At 36.2% G+C, this 22,432-nt stretch overlaps 1 protein-coding gene across 4 annotated transcripts in view; it reads right to left on the reverse strand.

Moving 5' to 3' along the window:
* Fchsd2 (FCH and double SH3 domains 2) overlaps positions 1 to 22,432 on the reverse strand; it is a 282,704-nt gene that overhangs the window by 86,447 nt on the left and 173,825 nt on the right. For all 4 annotated transcript variants that reach the window (XM_010603233.1, XM_010603234.1, XM_010603232.2 and 1 more), the window contains exon 9: positions 13,182 to 13,304. In XM_010603233.1, coding sequence (XP_010601535.1) covers positions 13,182 to 13,304 — 123 coding nt within the window. The remainder of the gene's footprint in view (positions 1 to 13,181; positions 13,305 to 22,432) is intronic.

Below are 22,432 nucleotides of genomic sequence, written 5' to 3' on the forward strand. Positions count from 1 at the left end.
ATGTGATTTGTTTCTTTTCTCTTACTGCTTGTAGTATTTTGTTCTTCTGTTGGGTTTCTGGGATCTTGCTTATTATATATCTAGGTGTAGATTTTTTTTTGATTGTAGCTAGTTGGGGCCCTATATGCCTCAGTTATCTGAATGTCAAATTCTTCCCCTCTGTTTGGGAAGTTTTCTGTCATTAATTCTGTGAACAGCTTTTTAAAGTCATTTGTATTTTCTCCTGCTACTTCATGGATTCCTATCAGTCTTATGTTATTCTTCTTTGCATCATCTAGGAGTTGCTGGATCGATTTCTCATGATCCCTTACTGTTTTTAAGAGACCTCTCTTTTCACGGTCACTGACTGCAATCTTATCTTCTGTATCTAAGAGTCTATCTTCGCATTCTTTTAGTCTGTTGTGTACACTTTCTATGGAGTGTTTAATCTCCTGGATATTTGTTTGAATCTGTTTTATGGATTCCATTTCTTTCCTATGTTTGGTGTTTATTTTTTCCATTTCTTTCTTATGCTGGGCCTTCATGGCTTCTATCATGGTCCTGAGCTCATCTATTTTTTTGTCAGTTTCTGCTCTAGAGTCTCGAATCACGACTTCCATTTTGCTCACCATCTCTATGGTTATCTGGGAGATTATTTCTGTTTTGAATTTTTCGAGAGCCTGACTGATCTGTTTTGTTACTTCCTGTGCTTTGAGTTCAGGGTGTCCTGGTAGTTCACTACCAGCCTCTTCATCCTCATTTGACCTACTGTTTGCCATTGGTGAACTGGAAGTCTGTCTTTGTGTCTTGCTTAAGTGTTTTCTCATTTTTATTTTTGTTGTCAGGCTGTCCTTGGTTTAATCTCTGGGTTATCACCCAAATCTTCCTGATATAGTTGTGCCCTAGCTTCTGTGTCTCTAATGACCCACAGACATTCTCATCTTCATAACATCAGAGAAAACAGCTCATCAAATCAACCACAATCCTTTATCCCAACTGATACAATCAGCAACACATTGTGATCAAGCACAACTTGGAAACTGACCACAAGTGGTAGTCACTATCACCCTTAAACCATTTGAATTAAATTGAAATCAAGAAGCAGTCCAGAAAATGTCAGCAGTGAACAAACTTTTCAATATAGTATATTTACCATTTAATGGCATAGACAGAGCTAGGATGCAAGACCCTGATCTCAGTTAGCTGATGGCTGAAACCCATGACTGACCTTGTGCTGACAAGCCCAGATTAAGTTCCCCTACCTTCTGAATGGTTGAACTCCACACCATTCTACTACAGGTTTCCCACGCAGTTTCTTTAAAGATGTTCAAAGTTCGGAACTCAGAAAAATATCCTTTATGACAACCTCTGCCTCTGCAGAGTGGGTCCAAAGATTGGCACAATCAGGAGGTCTGAGAGTGCATGGGGGGGGCAGTAAAGGGAGTTATGGGGGTTCAGGGGTGCCCACACGGCTACCTTCCTGGTGCTGGAGTGATGGCGGCTCCAGGCAGGAGAAGGCGTGGCTCTACTTCCCACGGTGGATGGGGCCCAGGCTACCTTCCTGGTGCTGGAGCGATGGCAGCTCCAGGCGGGAGAAGTGTGAAGTTTCTTTTATGTCATTTGCACTTTCTCCTGCTACTTCATGGATTTCTATCAGTCTTATATTATTCTTCTTTGCATCATCTAAGAGTTGGATTGATTTCTCATGATCCCTTACTGTTTTTAAGAGATCTCTTTTTTTTCTCATTGAGTTTATTGGTACATTTTAGGTATACAGTACAGTTACACTCATCATTGGGATCTTGTACCTTTTCATGACAGGTCTTGGTTCTATTTTTTCCCCTTATCCCTGCCCTCCCTTCACCCGCTCCTCCCTTACCTATTTACAAATACTTTATTTCCATTTTTTCATGTTTTTTTCTTTTCCCTTATTACCTTTCCCCTACCCTTCCCACATCCCCTACATCTTTAGCCCTTTTCTTCTTATTTCACATTGTTAATTATATCATTAGGATCTTATGTACCATTATAGTTTTTCACACCAGAGAAACTATTGGGTATTTATACATGTGTAACTTATTTATTTCAATTAGGAGTATATCCTCAATAGTTGTCCATTTTCCTATGAATGACTCTAATTTCTCATTCTTTATGGCTGAGTAGTATTCCATTTTATAGAAAAACCACATCTTCTTTATCCAGTCTCCAACTGATGGGCAAATGGACTGTTTCCAAGTTTCAGCTATTTCAAACTGTGCCACTATAAACATAGGTGCACATATATCACTGTGATATGATTCTTTTAATTCTTTTGGAAAGATACCCAGCAGAGGGATGGCTGGGTCAAATGGAACCTCTAGACCCAGCTCTTTGAGGTATCTCCATATTGATTTCCATATTGATATTGGCTGCACCAGTCTGCACTCCCACCAACAATGGAGAAGGGTTCCTTTCTCCCCACAACCCCGCCAACATTTGTTATTGATTGATTTCTTGATACCAGCCATTCTTTGTGGGGTGAGGTGGATTCTCAGTGTTGTTTTCATCTGCATCTCTCGAATGACCATTGATGTGGAACATTTTTTCATATATTTACTTGCTGCTTTTACTTCTTTGTCTGAGAAATGTCTGTTCATTTCAGATGCCCATTTTTGAATCTGGTCTTTATATTTGGGGGCGCTGATTGTTTTGAGTTCTTTATATATTCTAGATAAGAGTCCTTTGTCTGAGGAGCAGCTGGTAAAATTTATTTTCCCACATTGTAGGTTGTCTTTTAGTTCCACTGATGGTTTCTTTTGCAGTGCAGAAGCTTTTAATAAGATGAGATCCCAGTTGTTGATTCTTTCTGTTCGGTCCCATGCTACTGAGGATTTGTTCATAAAGTCTTTTCCTATGTCAATATCTTCAAGAGTTCTGCTTAACTTATCTTTAAACAAGTTTAGTGTTTCTTTTTTAATATTTAGATCTTTAATCCACTTGGATTTTAGTTTAGTGCATGGTGAAAGATAAGGGTCTAGTTTTAATCTTTGGCAGGTTGAAATCCAGTTTTTCCAACACCATTTATTAAAGAGACTGTCTTGCCTCCAGTGAGGATGGTTGGCTCCTTTGTCAAAGATGAAGTAGCTGAGTACAAGTGGAGTTGTTTTTGTATCTTCCAATATGTTCCACTAATCCTCAGGTCTGTTTCTTTACCAGTACCATGCTGTTTTTATCACAGTGGCTTTGTAGTATAGTTTCAAATTGGGAATTGTTGTACCCACTGCCATGCCTCTGTTGCCTAGGATGGCTTTTGCTATTCTAGGTCTCTTCTGGTTCCAAATGAATTTTTGGATTATTTTTTCTAGTTCTGTGAAACATAATGTTGGAATTTCAATCAAGCATTACATTGAATCTGTATCGCAGTTTGGGTAATATAGCCATTTTCACTATGTTGATTCTTCCTACCCAAGAACACGGGATATCTTTCCATTTTCTTACATCCTCTTCGAAGAGAGATCTCTCTTTTCATAGTCATTGACCACAATCCTATTTTTGTATCTGCAATTCTATCTTCACATTTGTTCATTCTGATTCAAATGCTTTCTACAGCGTTTTTAATCCAGATATGTTTGAATCTGTTTCATGAAATCCATTTCTTTCCTGTCGGGCATTCAAGATTTCCATTTTTCCCTATGCTGGGCATTCATGGTTTCCATTGTGGTCCTGAGCTAATCTATTTTTTCAAAATCTGTTTCTGTTCTAGAGTCTCTAATCATGTCTTTCATTCTTCTCACAATCTCTGTGGCTATCTGAGAAATTGTTTCTGTTTTGAATTTTTCTAGAGCCTCATTTGTGTTTTTTTTTTGTTTTGTTTTGTTTTTTTTACTTCCTGTGCTACTAGTTCAGGGTGTCCAGATGGTTGACTTTTCACCTCATTTCCCTCAGAGTTTACCTTTGGTGAGCTAAAAGTCTGTGCTTGTGCCTTGTTTAAATGTCTTCTCTTTTCTATTTTTTAAAAATTAATTTTACTGGTACATTTTAGGTATACAATACAGTTACATTCATTATTGGGATCTTGTACCTTTACACGACAGGTCTTTGGTTCTCATCTTTTCCCCTTGTCCCTGCTCATTTCTATTTTTGTTGTTGGTACTGTGCTTGGCTTAATTCCTGGGTTAATACTTCGATCTTCCAGATATGCTTGGTCTTTATGTTTTGAGTCTAATGACTCTGAGGCAATCTCATTTTCATTATACTAGGGAGGACAACTGATTAGATCAATCACAACACCTTAGCCCAAGTGATACAATCAGCAGCACAATAGCATCCAGCACAGCTTAGAAAATCACAATTTGTGGCAGTTATTAATCTATCATTAACTGTGTGAATTAAATAAAAATCGAGGACCAGCCCAAAACATTTTTATAGTGAATAAACTCTTCAATATAGCAACTTTACCCTTCAGGACGGGGAGTTGGAAGGAGCTGGGAAGGAAGGGATAGAATAGAGAAAGGTTAGAAGTGAGGTCAGAGGACATACGAAGATCACACAAACTCTAGGAAGCTGTTAAAGAGGACAAGACAGAACAAAACATACACAAGAATGGAACAAACTAACAGCAATAGGGAGGCTAAAGACTGTCATCACTTTCTTTTAAAACTAATGGCAATTGAGGGAAGGAAAATGAGAAGGAAAAGAAAGAAAAATTTAAATTAGGATAGGAACAGGAATAAAAAGGGAGAGAAATGATAATCAAGGTGTGGGGGGGGGAGAAAGAAAAGAAGAAAAAGAAGACAAAAAAAGAAAAAATTGAGAAAAAAAGATAAATTTTTTGAATGATTAAACATAAGAGAAAAGTATTACTTTGAAAATAAAAAATACAAACAGAAATAAGAAGGCCTCCTTTAGGGTATGTCTCTGTTGACACAAGAGTCAGTGTGGGCAGGAATGTGCAGGTCTAAACTAATTAGTGTCAGGCAAGCCAGCAGCTGATCCCCGGGGTTCAGACTGATTTCTGTCTGTAAGGCCCAAATTGAGATCTCTGACCTCCTGCTGGGTTGAACTCTCCAGGTTCTACTGCAGGTTCCAGCTTTCTTTCCTCTGTGCTAGACCAGGTTCTGATGTGAGGTGCTGGACCTTCTGACATACCAACTATGGTGGTATGTTGTGTCTTTATCACAGATTTTTCTTCACTTTTCCAGTGGGCTTCAATTTTCATCTAGGAGCCTCAGAGAGGCCCTCTTTCTCTTGTTCACTGAGGGGGCAGGCCATGGACACTGCTATGTTGGCACCAGCATGGCTGGGTTCCTCTGCCGCACTGGGCCAAAGGGGTGGGCCTACCAGAGGGTCTCGCTCTGCTTCTGTGCTCCTCTGATGCTCCGTACCAAAGAGGTGGGGCCCACCAAAAGGTTGAAAGCTGCTGCCAGTCTCCTCTGCAGTGCTGGGCCAAAGGTGTGTGTGTGTAAGCAAGACATTCAGGCTGTATCACAGGTACTGATTGCCACTTTTAGCAAGATTTACACTAAGAACAACAGCAAAAATCTCCTTTAAAAATATTCAGTTTTCTAAGGAAGAAGGTGCCTGTAAATTAGAAAGCTTGGTTGTTAAAAAGATTAGCATTAAAATTAAGCCAAGTACAGTAATACTTTGGTTCTCAAAAGCTTCTGGTCACAAACAGTTTAGTTCTCAAAAAAAGCCCTTGACAAAATTTTGTGTTCATTCATGAACTCTATATTGGGTAACAAACAATTGTGGCTACCCCACAATGGTGGCTACCCCACCACAAATTCAAATATGGCCACCTTCTTCAAAACAAGTTCATGACTTGAGGGTACCACTGTACTTTGCATCAGAACAACAGGAAAGATACCTTGAAGGCATCTCAGTAATCTGTAAGACCCTATCTGGAAGGCCCTAATTATCCAAGGGAAAGATTTTAAGAAGACAGTCCCAGGGCATCCAGCTCATTCAGAGTCAGCTAGGAAAGTTTACTGGAGCCCAGCTATGTAGATACTCAGAGGCTTCTGCAGGTGTGACTTAAGGGGGACCAACTACTGCTTCAGTTTGCAGGAGACCTTGGCACCATCCATGAGGTCCTGCTTTTATAGGTATAAAGAATGCAAGATCTGTGGAATCAGGGGCCCTTTCACTCTGGTTTCAGAAGGCCTAGGATGCCAGGCTATGTGCTCCTGATGGGACAGTGTGTAAGGCTGTGAAACTGAAAGTGCATTGAAGACCTCAGGAAGTTGAAAAAGCCAGGAACATGGAATGTCTAAGAAATGTCACAAGCAGTGAGAAAAGCCATCCCAAGAGAGCAGAAACCGACCATGTTATACAGGTGGGGCTGCCCAAACTGTTTGGAGTTTGTATCTTTGCCATAGGTGCTAAACACAAAATTATAGGATTTAATGTCTGCTTTGCTGGTTTTGATCTTGCTTCGCTTCCTTTCCTTTCTATCCCTTATATCTATCCTTAGAATGGGAATGTTTACCCTGTGCCACTGTCTGTTGACAGTGTTTTGATTTTTTTCTCTCATTGAGTTTATTGGTACATTTTAGGTATACAGTACTTGCATTCATCATTGGGATCTTGTACCTTTTCATGAAAGGTCTTGGTTCTCACTTTTTCCCCTTGTCCCTGCCCTCCCTTCACCCCCTGCTACCCTCCCCATTTACAAACACTTTATTTCCATTTTTTCATTTTCTCATATTTTTTTCTTTTCCCTTATTACCTTTCCCCTACCCTTCCCACTTTCCCTACACTTTTAGCCATTTTCTTCCTATTTAACATTGTGAATTAATTAGGATCTTATATAGTATTATAGTTTTTCACACCAGAGAAACTATTTGGTATCTACAAACGTGTGACTTATTTATTTCACTTAGGAGTATATCCTCAATATGTATCCATTTTCTTATGAATGACTCTAATTTCTCATTTTTTATGGCTGAATAGTATTCCATTTTATAGAAAAACTACATCTTTATCTAGTCTCCAACTGATGGGGCAAATGGGCTGTTTCCACGTTTTAGCTATTACAAACTGTGCCACTATAAACATAGCTGCACATATATCACTGTGATATGATTCTTTTAATTCTTTTGGAAAGATACCCAGCAGAGGGATGGCTGGATCAAATGGAACCTCTAGTCCCAGCTCTTTGAGGTATCTCCATATTGATTTCCATAGTGGTTGCACCAGTCTGCACTACAGTGTTTTGATTTTTACAGGGGTTCACAGATAAGTTTTCCTTCAATCTCAGAAGATCCTTTTCAAAGATTTATTAAGACTTGGTGATGCTTAGAGATGCACTAATGCATTTTTCATAAAGAGGTGCACACAAATCTTCTGGGAGCCAGAGGTGGAACGTTATGGTTTGGACTGACAATGTCTCCCAAAACTCTCATACGCTCATTGAGAGGGCTTTTAGAATATGATTCAATTGTGGGAGTGATAGAGCTGAATTTTTGTTATGAGATGGGCTCTCTTTGGAGGAAATGAATTCCTGGGAATGTGACCTAGAAGGGTATATCTCCCTTCCTGGCTCTGTTTCTGTGTTTCTTGATCACCATGATATAAGCAGCTTAGCTCTACCCATGTCCTTCTACTATGCTGTTCCTATTTAAGCCTGCCAAACACAGACTGAAACATCTGAACTATGAGCCAAAATAAATCTCTCTTATTTAAGTTGTGGTTGTCTGCTATTCCTTCTCAGTTACAAGTAATTAAGACATACTGTATGAAGCCGGGTATGGTGGCGCACACCTATAATCCTAGCACTTGGGAGGCTGAGGCAAAAGGATTGCTGTGAGTTTGAGACCAGTGTGGGGTACATAGTGAGTTCCAGGTCAGTCTCAACTACACAGTAAGACCCTCTCTTAAAAAACAAACAAAGAAAAAAGACATACTGTATGAAACTACTGTATTTTATTTATCCAATCATCAGTTGATAGACATTTGTTTTTTTCTACTTTTTGGCTACTATGAATAATGCGACTGTGAACATTTGCGTACAAGTTTCGGTCTTAATATTTGTTTTCAATATTATTGGATGCATAAATACCTAGGAGCTGAAGTTGAGTCATATGGTAGCTTTTTGTTTAACTTTTTGAGGGAATGACAAATTTTTCACAGTGGGTGCTTTATTATAGTTCCACCACAAATGTATGAGGCTTCCGATTTTTCCAAATTATCAACATTTGATATTTTCTGCTCTTTTCTTTAATTACTCAAGCTATCTTAGTGGGTGAGAAGTGCTATCTCACTGTGGCTTTAATTCACATTTCCTTAATCGAAGACCAATGTCTGCTGAACAGTTTTTCATGTGCTTGTTGACAATTTGTATATCTTTTCAGAGAAATATAGATCTTTGGCCCATTTGAAAACTGGGTTATGGCATTGGAAGAGTTCATTATGTTTTTGATATTAAATCCTTATCAGATAAATGCAAATATAAGATGTACAAATATTTTATCACATATTTTGGATTTTTTTTTCATTCTTGTCAACATCCTTCAATGAATAGAAGTTTTTAATTGAGTCAAGATATGGTGATGCATGCCTGTAATTCCAGCACTTGAGAGGCTGAGCCAGGAGATTGCCATCAGTTTGAGGCTGACCTGGGCTACACAGTGAATTCAAAGCCAGCCTGAATTACATTGTGAGACCTTGTCTCAAAAAAAAAGTTTTTTTTTAAAAAAATACAATTATTTTTCTTTGGTAGCTCAATGCTTTTGATGTCAAATCTAAGAATATACTGCCAAGTCTAAGATAATAAAGGCTGTTTTCTTTTATAGTTAGATCAGTGACTCATTTTGAGTTAATTTTTAATGAGGCAAGGGGTTCAATTTACTGCAATTTCATTCTTTTGCATTTGGTTCTTCACTTATTCCAGAACATTTTGTTAAATAAATTATTCTTTTCCTAGTGGTCATGACACCCCTGTTGAAAATTAATTGTTTACAGATGCTTCAGTTTATTTCTAGATTCTCAATTTTCTTTCACTGGTGTTTATGTCTATCCTTATGCCCACCCCATACTATCCTGATTACTGTAACTTCATAGTAATTTCTGAAATTTGGAAGTTGAATCCCTGAATTTTGTTTTTCCTTTTCAGTATTTCTTTGGCTATTCAGAGCTCCTTCAAATTCCATTTAAATTTAAGGACTGGCTTTTCTATTTCTATAAAAATAGGCCATTGGAATTTTGATAGGCACTACTTTTGTAGATCATGTTGGAGGATACACAAAATAAGCAATATGAAATAGTCCAATCCATGAACATTTATTTTCATTTATTTAAGGTTCTCTTTCTGTAGTAGTTTGTATTTTTTAGTATATAAGTCTTTCACATCTTTGGTTAAATTATTCACTAGGTGTGGTGGTGCACATCTGTAATCTAAGCACTCAGGAAGATGAGGCAAGAGAATCACAGGTTCAATTTGGGTACACAGTGAGTTCAAGGCCAGCCTGGACTACATAGTGAGACCCTACAACAACAAAACAGCATCAACAAAAATTGATTTCTAAGAACTTTATTCTTTGGATACCACTGTAGTTGGAATTATTTTCTTAGTTGGATTATTCATTTGTAGAGAATAAAAACACAACTGGTTATTACAGTTTTGCCTTTGTATCTGTAAATTTACTGAATTACTTTATCAGCTCTAGTAAATTTTATGTTGATTATTGTATGGGATTTTCTATACATAATCATGTCACTGGAAGCAGGAATAATTTTAATTCTTTTTCTTACATAATTGCTGTGGTTAAGATTTTCAGTACAAAAGTGAATGGTAGTAGTGAAATATGTATCCTAGTCTTGTTCTTGATCTTCTAGGGAGATACTTAGTCTTTCATCACTGAATATTATGTTAGCTAAAAGTTTTCACAAATACTATCATATTCAGTGATGTCCCTTCTATTCCTAGTTTTTTCCTCTGTGTGTTTAAATTACAAAAGGGTGCTGACTTTTGTCAAGTTTTGTTTTCCTGTGTCTATTGAAGTGACTATGATTTTCCCACTTTATTAAATTTACTTTTTTTTTTTTTGGTTAGTCTGCAAAGTATGAAGAATGGTAACACTGACAATTTCATTTTCAAAGAAACAGAGAATAACATTGTTATTTTATGAAGTGCTCAAAGAACTATGTTATTATTTGGTAGGAGTTTCTTTATGCAGACAGAAAGCAAGCACACATGAACTATAAGTCCAATAGAGCTATCTATCTTAGGAGGTACTATCCTAGAGAAAATATCTATGACAACATCTGCTTCAGTTACATATACAAAGCATTTCATAAAATATTAAGGAGAAAAGCAAGCTTCATAAATAATTAAAATTTAATAAAAGCTCTCAGAGCCAGCTGTTTCCATTTAGGGTATGAAAGATATACAGAGCATCTTTACATTTGTAGCAAGCTGTGTCAGTATGAATTACTTCTAAAACATCTTTGGGATTAGGTTATATTTTGGACATGTGGGAAAAATAGATTTTTATCCCAGAAGAAAAAGCAATAATGGTGCAGAATAAAAAACCTAAAGCATTTCATACTTCCCCTTGGGTTAGCAAATCACTCAGTTGCTTTCAGCAGTATAACAGGAGCAGGATAACAAGTTCTTTGTAACAAAAAAAGCACATGGCATAAAACTTGTAGGTATGAGCTCTTCTCACTTAGAACAAAAGAACACAGGATATCTGCCAGATACATCATTGTTATTAAATTTTTATTCCTACCACTTTCAATCTAGACATAAGAGCATCTCACTTATTCTACATCTCTGGGGAGCAAGATGCTCATATGAATGAATGATTATCTCTTTGGGTGTCCCAAACAGTTCATAAATTCTTAATTCATTTTCAATTAAGATAATGTAAGCTAAAGAGATAATATAACATACTACAGTAGAATAGCATGAAAAATACTATGGGTCAATGTGTGACCTTGGACAAGTCACACAAACTTTCTGACTCCATTGTTCCCCTATGAACCTCATGGAATTCAAGTTTCAGATGTGCTAAAAAATCTTAGAAAATTAAGCATGCCTACAACACTAGTTGTATTTTATGACTGTATTTTTGTAAACTAAGGGTAGTACAGCCAATCTAATTATTTCTTGGAAAAGGAATTTCAAAGAATTCCGCCAGGGGATAACCTCTCATAAAATTAGAATGTAATAGAATAAAAATTAAAAATAGATTCTCATACAATTAGGAATGAAAAATGTAATCTTACCATATACTCCCACTAAATACAAACTGCAAAACTCATTTCTAAATAATTCAGGGAATAATGGGACAGTGTATGTGTAGAAATAACAATGGAAGTCCTGTGTTTCACAGATGGTAGTTAAAGTAGAAAGAAACTTTTTAGCCTTAAATGGCTTTACTTGAAAACAGAAAGACTGAAAATGTAAAACTTAAATATAAACATAAGCTTGAGAAAGAACAAGAATATACATTTTAAGAATGTAGAAAGAAATAAGGCAAAATTAAAGGACCAAACAACACCGAGAAAAATGAAAGCCATCTCTGGCAAAGATAAACAAAATAGAATGGTATGGGTGATCAGAATAAGAAAAAAAGCACAAACAACATTAGGAATAAAAAGAGAAATAACTAGAGGTAAACAATCTTATGAAAAATCCTATGTCATCCAACTGGATAACCATTAAAATAGACAACTGTCTAGAAAAATGTATGCTATAAAATGCACTGAAAAAGAAATAGAAAACCTGAACAGACCATCCAACCAACCAACCAACAAACAAAAAATTGATCAGTGGTCAAAAATCAACTCTTCTACAAAAGGAACAAAGCCACAATACTTTTATAGACTTGTTTTCAAGACTGTTCCATGAAAATCTTCAAATAAAATACACTAATGCAAAAAGAACTGTAAATACTACATACCCATTACTATAATTCTACAATTAACATCTTACTTCATATTCTTTCTCAAAACTTATTACCCATTTATCCATGCACATTTCTTCCTATACATCAGTCCTTTTATATCTTTTATTGGATTCTGAAGGGTAAAAATATAGGATAATAGATAATATGACAAGACCTTCAAGTGCCAGGCTAATAAGTAATGTTTGTATTTCCGTATCAGCTTAGCATTTTTTAAATGTTTAAAGTAGAATTGGGTGCTTTGGTACACTGAAAATAAGAATATATATATTTAAGATAGTTTCTGTGCCCCTTTTTCCATCTGTCTTTGGACACTATCTTGTGAAGATGGATACCCTGGTGCCTATCCAGTTTCGAAAGGTATCAGCCAGTTCCTACTTTCTCTGCCACAAAAGAGTACTGAATTAGATCTTTTAAAGTGTCAGTTAGAAAATGCATTTATTTGGTCAGGAAATACTATGCATTTATCAGAAAGAAAGTAACATGTACTAATCACAGGTATAATTTATCTTCTGAAGGATAGTTTCTAATGTGAAACTTCTGCCAAAAATACAATCTTTTTTTAACCTCAAAAGTTATAATAAGATCCTAGGGAAAAGTAATCACATTTATTTCTCAACATACAGAGTAACACATTAGCAAAACTAACATATCAACATTTTAAAATGAAAGCTCAAAGAATGATGACATAGAAAGTATGGTTTAATTTGTAAATATAAGATACAATAGTACTCATTTTAATCAAAAGTATTAAATGCTAATTTCTCCATTGTGCCCTTTTATTATCTTTGCACTGAGACATGACCTCGTTGTTCCTGTAAATGTCTGAGATGAATATATTCAAAATTCATTTCACAGGGACAAGGGTAAAAAATGAGAACCAAGACCTGTCATATAAGGGTACAGAATCCCAATGATGAATATAACTGTACTATATACCTAAATGTACCAATAAATTCAATGAGGAAAAAACCAAAACCAAAACCAAAATTCATTTCAGTGCAAGACTTAAGTGTTTAAACCATTTTTCTCAATTGCAGTGCATGGGGCAATGGGCTGATGTTCTGAGCTAGCCTGGCTCTCACCTACCTTTCTGCCTTTGGTTGTGGTACCAATGGCATTAATTCATCCATGAGAACATACCACAACTTTGTTAAAAGGATACTTTTCCTAGAAATGTGTCCTTTAAGTCATTATTTTAATATCACTGGTACTTTCATTTTGTTTGTATGCAAAACACTTTAGATTCGAACATATAAAGTACCAGAGTGCTGGGTATTAATACTACCCTTTGCACTAACAGTACCTTACCTTGCTGGAATTTTCTAATAAAAACTGGAATGTGTTCTGCACAGCTTGGCATGTTTCTAGCTCAGTCCGGCTGAAGGCTATCAAATAATCCTTGAGGTGATCATACACATTTCCATCAAGAGCCTGAAGAGAGGAGTAAACAAAAGCAAAAAAATTATGACACATAATGTCAGTCTACAAGGAAAATAAGAATGTTTAGCTTAAAATCTATTAATAAATGAACAAAAGTACAGATCGGTATGTATGACGAAATACAAATAGTTAATCACTTGGGAAATGCAGAATCTCTCTAATAAATAGCAACTTAGAAAAAGTAAAACACAGCATTGCTAAAGCTGAAAGAAAAACAGCATGTACCATGGAGAAAAAAACTCTTGCGTTCTGATAGTTGCTCCTTTGTGTGATAGCTTCTGTAGACATTTCAGGAGAGAGGAGATACAGCAGCAAAATGAAATAATATAAAGAATCTAGGCACAGAGCCTGGAACAGGGTAGACATTGAATAAACATTAATCTCCTCAATTTTTCCTTATATGTTATTGGTAGAATTATAATTTAGTATATATCTACCAAAGAAAAGTCAGAGAGTCAGATGCAGTAGCACATAACTATAATCTTAGCACTTGGGAGGCTGACACAGGAGAACCAGTGTGAGTTCAGGGCCAGGCTTGGCTACATAGTGAGTTCAAGGCTGGTCTGAACTACATGGTGAGACCTTGACTCAAAAAAAAAAAAAAAAAAAAAAAAAAGAAAGTCAGAGAAAAAAATACAATAGAAATATTAAAAAAAAAATTCAGAGGTTCTGTTTTGGGTAAGAAAAACCAATACAGCATCAACAGAGGATTTTAAACATTATTTGTTTAAGCATTTATAGCAGGGCTTTTTGAAATTGAAAAAAATTAAGAGAATATTGAACATTTGTATATAGACATGAAAATATAAGCAGGCATTAAATTAAGAACTGTAGAAACTGTATAGATGAAAAGTATGTATCAAATAATATTAAAAAGCAAATAGAATACATATATACAACAATTATGGAAAACATATCTATAATAATAATGAACAAGGTTCTGGAGTCTTGCCAGTCAATGGAGGTCTTCTTAAAAATAAGATAAAATGCACTCAATGTAACAATCATTATATATATTTTTTCAGTACTCAGGATCAAACCTCTGGCCTTACCCATTCTAAGCAGATGCTCTACTCTGAGCTACATCCCTATTCCTTTTTAAGATGGTGTCTTAAAAATTTTGAGACAGTGTCTAAGTCGCCCAGGTTTGTTTTGAACTTCTAATTCTTCCTCCTCAGCCTTTTGGGTGGCTAGGATTACAGGTATGTGACACTGCTCCTGGCAGCCCTAGCAAATAGTGTACAACAGTCTTGCTGTGTAGTTCAGGCTGGTCTTGAACTTACTGTGTAGCCCAGGCTGACCTTGAACTTGCAGCAACCCTCCTGTGTCGGCCTCCCAAGTGCTAAGATTACAGGTGTGCCACCATGCCTGGCTGTGTCTGTCTTCTGTTAGTATGTTTTCAAGTTACACCAATGTAATAGTACATTCCTTTTTACAGATAAATAATATCCCACTGTATGGATATACTATCTATTCATTAATTGACAGAAACCTGTTCCTTTCCCATGTTCTAGCTATTATGAATAATGCTGCTATGAACATTCACGTACAAGGTTTTGTTTGAATTCCTGTGTGGAAACTGAGCATACAAATAAATAGACTTTCTTTCTTTCTTTTTTTGGGGGTGGGCGGTTTTTTGAGACAGGGTCTCACTATGTAGTTGAGACTGACCTGGAAAGCAATATTAGCCCAGGCTGGTCTCAAACTCACAGCGATCCTCCTGCCTCAGCTTCCTGAGTGCTGGGATTACAGGTGTGTGCCACCATGCCCAACAATAAAAGATTTTGACATGGTGAGACCTTGTCTCAAACAAACAAACAAACAAAAAATACTCTAAAATACAGCCAAGAGGTCAAGGGAAGAAAAACAGTTTCAAATTATTGTTCCAGGAACTTCCCTCCTAGGCCAATATAGTAGAACAGATTTTCTTATCTTTTAATGACATTTTTTCTTCTTAGCAACTAACAGAACTGCCACACATGATCTGAAGACTAGCTTTACTTATCAACTGCTGCTGCTCACCAGTCAGAGCTTGCCAGCTCCCTCAAGCACTGAAAGCACCAATAAACTTGTTTTCATAATGACTCAAAGAAATTTCTCTATCCTAATAAAGTCACCAATCCTTCCTTTGTTTTCCAGACATACTGGATGTCATCCTGGACTGTACATATATCCCGGATTACAATTCCATTTTTTTATTACTACAAAATACAACTTGTTCTGTTTTAGATTTGCTTCTACCTTTAACTTTGACATGTTTTATTTCTCTTGGGAACATTAGTAGGAATGGCTACACTAGGGATTGAACATAGGGCCTTCACACTGAGCTACAACCTCAGCCATTATTTTAAGTTTTTTAAACAGTCTTGCTAAATTACTAAGTTGCCAAGGCTAGCCCTCAGCTTGCAGTCTTTCTGCTTCAGCCGCACAGAGCTGGGATTACAGACATGCAGCATTATACCCAGCTCATTCAGTAATTCTGGTTTAACCATTTGAAGAACTGTTGGACTCTCCCACAGTATCTGTAGCCCAACATCAGCAATACATGAGGATTCTAATCTCTCCACATCCTTGCCAACATTTGATGTTTTTTTTTGGTACCAGGGATTGAACTCAGGGCTTTCCACTTGTGAAGCATGTGGTGGAAACATTGAGCTAAATCCCTGGCCCATTATTTTGTTTTTGATGTGTTTTTAAAAACATTACGAAAGCCATTCTAGCAAGTGGAACATGGTATCTCATAGTGGCTTTGATTAGCATTTCTTTTTCATTTTTGGGGGAAAAGTTTATTGAAAACTTTTTTTTTGGTTACCAGGGATCGAACTTGGGAACTTGTGCTTGCAAGGCAGGTGGCAGACCACTAAGCTAAATCCCCAGCCCTGAAAACTTTTATTGTAATCAAAATGTGACATAATGGGCTTGTAATGAACTCAACAAATCATTCTGCTGGTATTTTAGAACCTATATCAGCTTTTGCCAGGCAATTAAAAAATTCAAATGTGAAAATTTCACAGTAAACTCCACCTCAACTAATTAATGATGGTTAAAAATAATAGGCCCTAAAAATTAAATTTTAAAAAATATGCCCTAGCAAAACCTCTCATGTTACACGGTCAGAACTCACAATTCTGTACAAAAGTTTATGTTATAAAGGTCTGATGTAAAAATCAAATAATCAAGCAGCAATACTGTAAGTGCAAACTAGGGTCTTCCACGTCTTTACTGACTTGCATTTCTCTAATGACTAATGATATTGGCATCGTGTCATGTGCTCATTGCCATTTATATATTTTCCTTGGAGAAACATTTATACAAGCCCATGATTTATGTCTTAATTGGGTTGTCTTTTGCTGTGAAGTTGTAAGAGGTCCCTCATATATTCTGGATAGTAGATTCATACAAGACATACAATTTCCAAATATTTTCTCCCATTTTGCGGGCCATCTTTTCAATTTCCAGAAAGTATCTTTAGATAAAGCTTCTAAATTGTGAAGCAGTCTTATTTTTATTTTATTGCTGGTGTTTTAGAGTTTTATAAGAATCCTTTGTAGATGTTTTATAGTAAATTTCTTTTGTATCTTTTGTTTGGTTATTACATTAAATTTTTAGTACAAAAATGAATTTTTTTCTCATTGAGCTTATTGGTACATTCTAGGTATACAGTACAGTTACATTCATCATTGGGAGCTTGTACCTTTTCGTGACAGGTCTTGGTTCTCATTTTTTCCCCTTATCCCTGCCCTCTCTTCACCCCCTCCTCCCTTCCCTATTTACAAATACTTTATTTCAATTTTTTCATTTTCTCATATTTTTTTTTCTCTTCCTTTATTACCTTTCCCCTACCCTTCCCATGTCCCGTACATCTTTAGCCCTTTTCTTCCTATTTCACATTGTCACTTATATCATTAGGATCTTATGTACCATTACAAAAATGAATTTTTAAAGAAAAATCTGTCCTCAGGTATTGATTAATAAAGCCACACTCTTAAATGAAATAAATAGGACACACGTGTAAATACTGAATTGTCTTTGGTGTGAGAAACTTTGGTGTGAGAAGTGTAAATGAGGGCCAAAATGTATAACAGATAATGTGAAAAAGGAAGGAAAGGTTCAAAGGGGAAGGGAAAAATAAAGGGAAAAGAAAAAAAATATGAGAAAAGAAGGAAAAATGGAAACAGCTTTTGCAAATAGGGAGGGGTGTAGGGATGGAAGGGAGGGATGGAAAGAAACAAAAACTAAGATATACCACATACAAGTACAAATTCCCAATGATGAATACGATCATACGGTATACCTAAAATGTACCAATAAAGTTAATTAAAAATAAAGTTATACCTTCTGGTGCTTACACCTTTAGATGGCAGCACAGAGTACTTTACATGCAGACAGTGCAAATATCTAATATTTCCACGTTATGTAACATCACCATTTGAATTGGAATAAAACTTTTTTCTTTAAGACATACTTTTCATGAACTTGTTTAAAAAATAAACATATAACTTCTTTTGATATAAATTTTTTGGTTTAGAAATGCTCTTGGTTGATGGTTATAACCATGTGTTCTAGGAAATCACTGGAGTATCTTATTTATATACAGCAAATAATAATATACAAATCATTAGCTCAAGAAGAGAAGGCATGTTCATAGAAGTAAGCTCCACAGGCCAAGCTGGTATGCAAGACAGAACCTCATATCTCTACCCTCTGATCCCAGTTACTGGGCAAAGGTGGGCATTTGATCTAAATTAGGCCATCTCTGGAACACAAATGAAAATATGAGTACAAAATGGTCTAACCTTCAACCAAATGGCTATTCTTTTCATCAGGTATATAAAGCGCATTTGCAACGGGGAAAAAAATTAAGCCAATCATATGTAAGAGCTGTTTAAAAAAACGTAGCAAAGTGAAGATGAGGAAGGGGAGCAGAGAAAGGGACAGGCAGTGCCCTGGGATTGGATAGTTCCTGAACAAGCTCCAATTCATCCTTTCTGTTTGTTTACTTGAGTCAACAAATTCCTCTGTTTTTTAAGTACAGTATTTTGAATTGGATCATTGCTATTTGCAATCAAAAGAGTCCTTACTAAAGGATGATAAATGATAACTGCAACTTACATTAGCTATGTCCAAGGTGCATCTTTTTGGTTAATTTATAAGGAAAAACCCCTTGACTCATATGGATAATTAATTGCAAATAATATTTTAATAGTCTGCCTTTCTATATTCCCGATTCTCTTCAACTAAGAAAATCTAAAACCTTAAGGTACACAATTTTAATTTCAAAGTTCAGTGGTCAGAACTATTTAAAGCTTAACTATATATGATAAAAGTATCACAAATATGAAAGTTTGACAACAGAATGTGAACATGCATTTGAGTCTTGTCCAGCATTTAGAATTTAACTGAGCAAAGCATGATCAAAAAATTTTTTTGGTATCAGGGATTGAATTCGGGCCCTTGCATTTCCAAGGCATTCACCAGAACCACTGAGCTAATTCCCCAGCCCTGAGCAAAGCATGAAAATGTTTTCAGAGTACACTTGGTCATTCAATTGCAGATAAGTGAATGTGCACAAACTCCAGTTCAGAGAGCTGTCTGAAGAACTGTACATTTCTTTACTATTTTTTTTTTTGTTGTTGTTGTTTGTTTTTGTTTTTTTGGTACCAGGGATTGAACTCGGGCCCTTGTGCTTGCAAGGCAGGTGGTGGAACCACTGAGCCAGATCCCCAGCCCAAGAGCTGTACATTTCTTAATCAGTGATAAACTACAATTCACATACATGCTCAGAAATGGCCAAAGTATTTTTTCAGGTGTTACACAAATATGAGTTAACTCAGTAATATGAGTTCCTTGGTGATCGCCAATGTACAAACGCATGGCAGATACTCATTCTAATGAAAATTTTAAAATAGTCAACCTTTTGATTATTTGATACAAATTTTGAGAAAATAATTCTGTAATGACTAACCTCAGTTACCATGGAGTGCTTAACCAGCAATATATTTTAATGATCTAGCTATGTCTTTAAAAATATTGAACTTGAATGCTCTTAAATAGCCATGTTCTTTTCAGTTAGCTATAGAACAAATGTTTCCTTAAATATGATCTCTGCCTTCTCTCTACTGTTTCTATGTACAGTCAAGTTTGGGGTGCAAACTCTTAATAACTGAAAAACAACGAAAGGGATATTCTAAAGACAAATTCAGAATCTCAGAATTCTAGGATGTTCCATGAAACATTTATAGGTAAGTATAAATTCTTGGAATTTGTTTGAAGAGGAAAAGGATGTTAGAAATTAGGAGGAAAATATAATTTTTCTAAGCACTTGATGCAATTTTCCCTAAAGTGAGTACTTTAAACAGTGGCCTCCTTATATAGATTGCAGAAGGTCACAGATTCTGTAGTCATCTTTCTCCTGGAACCTCCTGAGTTTCCTTAACAGCCCAGAACAACAAACTCTTCAGAGAGCAACAGACATTTCTAAAAGTCTTTGATAAAAATTCAAGGAAATGAATATCAACATGACAAATCTGAGCTGTCTTAAAATTAAATCATGAAACTTTACTTCGGTTGTCCTTTGCTGATGTTGAAAGAAAATACTGCCTGTCTGCTTTTGTTTATTTTTCTCAGAAGACCCAAGCTGTACTTGGAAGGAGAAAGTGGCTTTTTACAAATTGAAGGAAATCAAAGTAAATCCTGGGCTGCCTTTGTATTACTGTAAATACCTTAAGAAGTGGCTACACTTGTCAATTGATATAAAGTAAAATTAGAAACATCCTTACAAGTGCAAGGTCCTGAGTTTGATCCCTGGTACCAAAAAAAATTTAGAAACACATCACCTAATTTTATATTTGCTTCAGGTTCTGTGAAAGAGGAAGCAAATGAGAAAGTTCTTGTTTCTGAATTACAATGCTAAAAAAACAAAAAAAGTTAAACACTGCTGTTCTAAAGTCTGTTGTCTACCTGAGCATGTAGCACGAAAAAAAGTCAGACGTCAAGAGGAGTGTGCTGAGTGAGCTATAACCATATAATACTTGATCACAATCCCAATGTGATCTAATTTAATTGTGAGTGAGTTAAAACCACATATTTAGATCACAACCCCAACACAGCCTGATCCAAGAGAAAGCCTTGAACCACATGCACCTATGTTCAAATCCCAGTCCTACCACTTACGAGCAATATCACTCTAGAAAGACTCTGAATCTTCTTTATCTTTAATTTCCTGATCTGATAGCATCAAAAGAGTATACTACTTGTAAAACATGATTATTAAAAGAATGAAATGTAAGCCAGGTTTGGTGGTGCAGGTCTGTAACTTCCATAACTCTTGGAGGCTGAGGCAGGAGGATCACAAGTTTAAGATCAGGCTGGGCAAATTAGTTACTTAATGAGAACCTGTCTCAAAAGAAAACATTTTTAACAGGCATCTGAAGATGTAGCTTAGTGTAAAGACCCTGGGTACAATTCTCAGTGCCATGATAAATAAATTTGTTTGTATTATTAACCTTCATTTTAATTTAAGCATAGTCATCTTTTAGAAGAATAAATAATAAAAACCGATACTGCAGATATTCTACATAAATGTAAACATGCATGTCTACTTCATAATTAAGCACAATTAATTTTTAGGCATAAGATTTTAAAAATCATTAAAAGAGATAATGAACCCAAGACAGAAATAACAAGAGCAAATATGCAGCATCAATTGGTTCTGTCTTCCAAACTACTGGTTAAGGCCTGAGATTATTTTTTTCTTTCTTTTTTTTGGTTTTTTGAGACAGGGTCTCACTATGTAGTTGAGAATGACCTGGAACTTGCTATGTAGCCCAGGCTAGACTCAAACTGACAGCAATCCTCCTGCCTCAGCCTCCCGAGTGCTGGGATTACAGACAGGCATGCGCCACCATACCCAGGTAAGGCCTGAGTTTCACAAAACCTACATTCCTTGTCAAATGTGAATATCCAGTTTGGATGTACCTAATATATTCACAAAACAGACAAATAATTATCTTTCTTACAAAATAACTGTCTCTCTCTTTTTCTCTCCTCCTTCTCTTCTCCTCTCCTCTTTCTCTTGTACTAGTATCTGAAATAGGGAAATAAGGATTTTAGAATTTCCAGTATTCCTACCACTGAACCATATCACACATAGGAAAAAAAAAAGATTCTGCTACAGAAGTAATGAATGGCATCATTACAAATTTTCCATTTTATTTATATTATGTTTCCCCAAAACATGTTTTTATTAAAGCTTGCTTGCCATGGATCTTCAGACACATCAGATTTAGTCTTTTTATCTCATCTAAATGCCCCATGGTACAGTGCACATTGTATAAAATAATGGCGATTTTAATAGTTCAGTTAGAAATTTTTACCATGTACAGAATTTATTCAGCTTTGTCCAAATGCCTGGAATGTTTTTACTTTGACTAACTCCTATACTTCACTGGTTAGTTCCCTCTACCTTCTCCACTGGCTTTAAGCACCTGAATATCTAGTCCTGTGATGACAGTCCCTGATGCTAAGCACCTCATATTAACCAAAGTTCAAGCAAGAAAAAGGTCAGTGTGTGCTGCCATGGTACTCCACCTGGATCAAAGCAGAGGCAGAGTCCACAAAAATGCTAACTACGGAACCTTAGACCTGGGGTTTAGAGTGGGGTGAGGGAAGAAGGACAGAAAGAGAGAAGGTACAGACACAGGAAGAAAAAGTCCAGTTTAGCTAGAACAAGGACACCTGTGAAGCCATCTGTGAGGATACCTGTGGAGCCACCGGTTTCATTTTGGAAATGACTTGATTTCCAAAAAGAAAAAATTCCTTCCTCTGCTGGGAGACAAAACCATGGAAGGCTCATGTACAGAACAAACATCAGAGCTGTGCTAGAGAATCATCTAGATAGGACCAATGACAGGGGAGAAGGTCTGAAGCTCAGAAAGCTTGATTCACCAAGCCTAATGCTACATGCAAGTATTTCCTACAGAACCAGCATCTTCATAGGCACAAAACCACAATGGTGGGGGTCTTTGTCTTGAAAGTCAGAACTACCATAGCCTCACTTTTTATTAATGAAATGGCTCAGTTCTTAATTATTGATATTAGTACTTATCAAGTACTAGTAC

Source organism: Fukomys damarensis, unplaced genomic scaffold (assembly GCF_012274545.1).
Source record: "Fukomys damarensis isolate Sample0158 unplaced genomic scaffold, DMR_v1.0_HiC HiC_scaffold_16, whole genome shotgun sequence".
In the NCBI taxonomy this organism is placed as follows: domain Eukaryota; kingdom Metazoa; phylum Chordata; class Mammalia; order Rodentia; family Bathyergidae; genus Fukomys; species Fukomys damarensis.